This window comes from Cetorhinus maximus, chromosome 8 (genome assembly GCF_964194155.1).
Source record: "Cetorhinus maximus chromosome 8, sCetMax3.hap1.1, whole genome shotgun sequence".
Lineage (NCBI taxonomy): Eukaryota > Metazoa > Chordata > Chondrichthyes > Lamniformes > Cetorhinidae > Cetorhinus > Cetorhinus maximus.
This window is the reverse complement of record NC_135886.1, coordinates 144485661-144491220: the sequence shown is the minus strand read 5'-3', so window position 1 is coordinate 144491220 and position 5560 is coordinate 144485661. Positions and strand designations below refer to the sequence as shown.

The 5560-nt window shown below is 43.2% G+C and overlaps 1 protein-coding gene across 1 annotated transcript; it reads left to right on the top strand.

The window, feature by feature from the left end:
• Nucleotides 1-243: 243 nt before the first annotated feature.
• zic3 (zic family member 3 heterotaxy 1 (odd-paired homolog, Drosophila)) lies at nucleotides 244-3978 on the top strand. The gene is made up of 3 exons (XM_078547708.1): nucleotides 244-1487; nucleotides 2559-2722; nucleotides 2986-3978. The coding sequence occupies exons 1-3, from the start codon at nucleotides 506-508 to the stop codon at nucleotides 3166-3168; spliced, it is 1329 nt and encodes a 442-aa protein (XP_078403834.1). The 5' UTR covers nucleotides 244-505; the 3' UTR covers nucleotides 3169-3978.
• The last annotated feature ends 1582 nt before the right edge of the window (nucleotides 3979-5560 follow it).

The following is a 5560-nucleotide window of genomic DNA, read 5'->3' as shown; positions in this document are numbered from 1 at the left end:
GTTGAACTAGGCCCAATTAATCAAGGGCGATAACATGGAGGTGCCATACCTGTAAATAACCCTCAAAATCAACCAATCCGGATCAAGCAACTGTGCACCACTTGTATTTGTAATAGCCATTTGTGCCAGTCAACTGCGCCTCTTCCAATCAACACACAGCAGGACGCTCACGTGATTACAATAGCCCCTTTCTCTGATTGGCTGCTGGCGGGTTGCCTCTTGAGTTGAGTTATGTTCTGGGGAGTTGAGTGATTGACTCTATCAGTCTGAGAACATCAGCCTATTGAAGAGAGGGCTAGTCTAATTGGGAGCAGCAATTCACTCTTGGAGATTGTGTTTTTCCGAACAGAGCGAACCCATCAAAAGGCGATTCCAATGTAAGGGGACTAAAGCGATACATTTTGCAAAGTTGTTAGGGCTCTTTGCCCCCCCCCCCCCCACCCCCTACCTCCTCCCCATCTTACTGATTCCTTTGGGAAGCGTGTGTGGTTTACGTGTTGTGGAGATGGCGATGTTGTTAGACGGTGGCCCCCAGTTCCCCACACTGGGCGTCGGTGGCTTTGCTAGTCCCCGGCACCATGACATGGCTAACCGGGACCCGGCACTCGGACTCAGCCCGTTCTGCGATTCGCCTCATCCTGGAGCTTTCAAACTGAGCCCGGCGTCTCACGACATCTCCGCCAGCCAGACATCTGCTTTCACCCCACAGGGATCCGGATACACTACCGCCTTGGCTCCGCATGCCAGCCAAATTGGCTCCTACAGCGGGACGCATTTTAATTCCAGCCGGGATTTCCTATTCCGCAACCGGAGCGCTGGGATCGGGGACTGTCCTTCCACAAGTGCTCAGCAAGGCATTTTTACTTCACCTAGCGGAGGCATGCATGCACCCCCGGGGATGTCTGACACTCCGGGACATCTTTTATTCCCAGGGCTTCATGAGCAGGCGCCCAGTCACACATCTGCCAATGGTCACGTAGTGAACGGGCAGATGCGCCTGGGTTTGCACGGCGATCTGTTTGGCAGACCAGACCCTTACCGAGCGGTGACCAGTCCCAGGACTGACCCGTACGCCGCAGCTCAGCTCCACAATTACAGCGCAATGAACATGAATGTAAGCGGCCATCACGGACCCGGCGCTTTCTTTCGGTACATGAGACAACCCATTAAACAGGAACTGCCCTGCAAATGGATTGAGGAAGTTCAAATCAATCGCAACAAAAAGACTTGCGAGAGGACTTTCGGCAGCATGCACGAGCTGGTCACCCACATCACCATCGAACATGTTGGGGGACCCGAGCAAACCAATCACATTTGCTACTGGGAGCAGTGTTCCCGAGGAGGAAAATCTTTTAAAGCCAAATACAAACTGATTAATCACATTCGAGTGCACACGGGCGAGAAGCCGTTCCCATGTCCCTTCCCGGGATGTGGAAAAATATTCGCCAGGTCGGAAAATCTAAAGATTCACAAACGGACCCACACAGGTAACCAAACCAAAAAAAAAAAGTGTAAACTCCCTGTTTCTAACTTATTCTTGGAACTAATTTACACCTCCAGTTTTCACAATTAATTTGGAGACATGGGGAGCGGCAGTCGAGGTTCAGACCCCATTTAATTCGCTGAGAAACGGTTGAATTGTAATTCCCGGGTCAAACAATGTGGTGAAGATTTTGGACGAGATCTTGCTTCAGATCTTTGCAAAAGCTTGACCGGAAAAAACGCTCACTTTCACTGAGTGAGAAATGTGGAAATGACACTTAGCAGCCGAAAAACAATCTCACTGTTTTTATCAATCGCCCACTCAGCGCCAGAGGGGTTTTATTTGTTTAAAAAAAAAACACAATTCTAAAGATGCCTGTGTTTGTTTTCTGAGCTGTTAGAATGTCCCCAACATGAAAAGCCCGCATTTTATTTCACTAGGGAAAAAAAAATCACCACGACGATTCTGTCCTCCCTCCGAGCCTCAGCCTGGTTGCAGTGATATTTTTTTTTAATCTGCTAAACATCTTTGCAACAGCACAGCCAGGAATCTTTCTGAATTCCATTAGTTCATTTGCTGGTGTTTTTTTTTACTGAACGAGGGGCTGAGAAATCAAATTATCGACATGTTTATGCGATCGACTGGAAATTGTTGAGAGAATTTGTTATATAATTTTTTGAAGTCTTTTTGTTCTCTCTTCCACGTTTGAGAAATGAGAACCCTTCAAACTTTCATTTCGCCAGTTATTAAACAACCGCTACAATAAAACCCCAACAACTTCACTAAATACCTTTAGAGATCATCATTTTTTTAAAAACTAATTTCAGCGAAGGAATTAATTGTACAAAAGAAGAGATTTAATGTCTGTTCTAGATACTGTTTGAGTGATCTCGCTTTGGGTAGATTTATTTTAGATATCTCCATGTTTGCCATTCATTATGTCTAATTGTCAGCAGGAAAATCTTCATCCTAATGCTCAGGGACTGGAAAAATCAGGGAATCGGCAAATTGATGTGGACAATTGTGGGTGTTATCAATACATACAAATCTCCTTCTTGCTTTTGATTTCTCTCAGGTGAAAAGCCCTTTAAGTGCGAGTTTGAGGGCTGCGACAGGAGATTCGCCAACAGCAGCGATCGTAAGAAACACATGCATGTTCATACCTCGGACAAACCGTATATCTGCAGGATGTGTGACAAGTCATACACTCATCCCAGTTCTCTTCGGAAACACATGAAGGTAGACACTTGTTTACTTGTCTCATGTACGTGAGATGACCGCCCATTTAGTCGCTCGGTCCCACAGTCGCTCTACACTTTCAGTTTGACAACATTGAAAGACTTTGCATGTTCATTTACTCGGGCAGTTATGATTTGTTCAAAGTTTGCACAGTGATTCCAAATATTTGATTTTTTTGGGGGGACATTTTACAGGTGCTGAACGAGATTATTCCAGGTTCAGGGGAGACACGGAAAAATATGTTTTGTGTTTTGTAATTCTAGGTCCATGAATCTCAAGGTTCGGATTCCTCTCCAGCCCCAAGCTCCGGCTATGAATCTTCCACGCCGCCCAGCCTCCTCTCTTCAAACAGTGAAGATCCCAGCAAAAACTCGGCCCCGGCCACACAGAACACAGCCAACCACAACCCTCCACTGCCGCCTAATTTCAATGAGTGGTATGTTTGAGAACAAAAACGGGGAGTTTGTTCAAAGCCGAACACAACAGCTCGCCAGGTCCGACCTGTTGAAACCTTTACAGGAAGAAGCAAAGTAAAATACTGTTGGCAAAAAAGCTGGCGGTAGAAGAGGCGGCGGCTGGTAGTTCTGACCAACGTTTTGCAAAAGGGGTAAGATTTGATGACGGACCCTGGCCCTAACACGGACTGACCACACACTTTGCTCAGGATGAGAACCGGATTGTTGTCGGATTCGAGAGGTGATTATTTTTTGGGGGCATTTTTTTTTGCGCCAATTTCTGTTTGTTTTTGGCAGGTTTTTTTTTAGAGAGGGTTGGATTGGGTGGGGGGTCGGGGGAGGGGAGGGGTGGAACAGGGAATCTCGCGTAAACCATTTGTTTCGATAGTGAACTCGTGGCACCTCGAAGGTGATTGATAGTGAAATTCACACAGTCTTAAAAAGTGCCAAAGTCCTGTAATGTCTTGAACTTTTAAAAAAAAACTTGTGAATGTATCTCCTGTTCGATTGGGTCAAATCTGTTGTCGTTTTAGTGCTTTTCGCGGGCTGGGATGTAGTGTATCACACTAGGGATCGTGACAGTTAAACATAACGTTGCCTTTTTAACTATTTTCTGTAAATATACATATTCATAATGTCATATTTATCACTTTGTAATTTAATTATCGGTATTTACGTGCCGCGCTGAAACAATATTTATGAAGAATTGTTTTCTAACAAAACCTATGTACAGTTTTTTTGGAAGAAGAAAGGGTTATAGCCAAGTTAACATTAAACAACTTTGATTTACAAAACAAAAAACCTTGCATTTTTTTTGGTAACTCTTAAGGAGCCTTTTTCCCGTCTCATTATCTCAGCCCTGACGCAATGTCCCTGTGACTTAGAAACAAGTGGAAATCTTTAAGGGTTGGCGCTCACTATTTTGAATTTAAACCATTTGGAAAATTAATCCGTGTTTAACATAAAATCTTCAGAGGACAAAGCTCGCTTTCAAAGCGAATTTAAAATTGTTCCGGATATAAATTAAATAACGTTTGAATTAATTCTATTGGCGAGAGGGAGTGAGAGTGGGGGAGGGGACTTTAGACGGAGGTGATCAGACGTTTGTTGCCATGGCTTAAATCACAGTTTGTAATGTCAGTTCAATATTTAATTGGTGTAATAATAGCGGCCATCACTCAAAATTTTGGCATTTGGATTTCCAAATCAGGGATTATCAATCAATCGATGGTGCCCCTGATGCCTCCCCTCTATTTACATGAAAGATTTCAATTGGACTTTCTTTTTTTTAAAAAAAATGTAGTGTACATCTGTTCCAGGCACTTGTGCTGTGACAGAACACCGCCAGCAGCAGTTTCACACCAGTGCTAGGGCCGCATTTTAGTCGAAATCAGGTTTACTTAGGAGATTCCAATTATTGAATGTAACCCAGAACCAATAAGTTGACAGTTTCGTATCCGGTAACTTTACACGTGTTTTGTGTTAAAACTCATAAATCTGAAGGCAAGCGGGGTCAGGAGTAATTTACATTGCAAAACATTTTGTTCCATATTAGAATATGCGGAAATGTTGGGATTTAGATCAGTTAAAACGAGCCCATACATTTGAAACCGAGTATTAAACCGTCAGATTCATTTCACTAATACTGACAGCCATCTCCGAGATTTTTTACTAACACCAAATATTCATTCGCAGTCGCTCCCTTTCTGAAACCTCTCAACAGATCTAATTGGCTGGTAGTCGCTAGCTGACGTTAAACTAATAATATATCAACGTATATTTTTTTCAAAAATAGGCCAAACGCCGAGAGTCAGTGATAAGGGGAAGCAGTTCGCTCAGGGTTTCCTGCCCACACAGACACACAGATCTCTCCAGCGCGTATTAATTAAGATCGAGCAGAAAACACGTGGGACATGTTTTACTGGCAGGAGAGATTAACTTTAATATCGCTTCGACCTTGGCTGATGCCTGTTATATTTTAAATATAAATCATGCAATCCTTACCTCGCAACCCGCGAATGTCTACTGGGATTGTCTAATCTCAGCCTAGTCAGTAAAAATGTAAACAACCCGTTCATCTCCTCCTGACAAATTGTTATTTTGGGAAATTCAGCGTTTGCCACAGATGAAATGCATAATTACACTTTGATCAATTGTTGACAATCAATAATTTTAGATATATTCTGTCGTTTTCTGGGTCAACATTTTTTTCCACATGGGCATGTGCAGGCCACAATATATAGACAACCTTCTTCAGTTAATTTAAACAGAACTGGTCAGAAACTCGTGAGCAAATAGAGGTTGTTCCACATTAATTATCTTGCTTTTGAATTTTTCTTGTATAATCGTTTAATGTTATGCTGACGCAATGGATTACACAGAC

Bases quoted from the DNA above. Each gene is read 5' to 3' on its own strand.
- zic3 (XM_078547708.1), top strand. From the start codon at position 506: ATGGCGATGTTGTTAGACGGTGGCCCCCAGTTCCCCACACTGGGCGTC. The intron at 1,488-2,558 runs GTAACCAAACCA...GATTTCTCTCAG, and splicing joins TCACAAACGGACCCACACAG to GTGAAAAGCCCTTTAAGTGC. The intron at 2,723-2,985 runs GTAGACACTTGT...TTGTAATTCTAG, and splicing joins CTCTTCGGAAACACATGAAG to GTCCATGAATCTCAAGGTTC.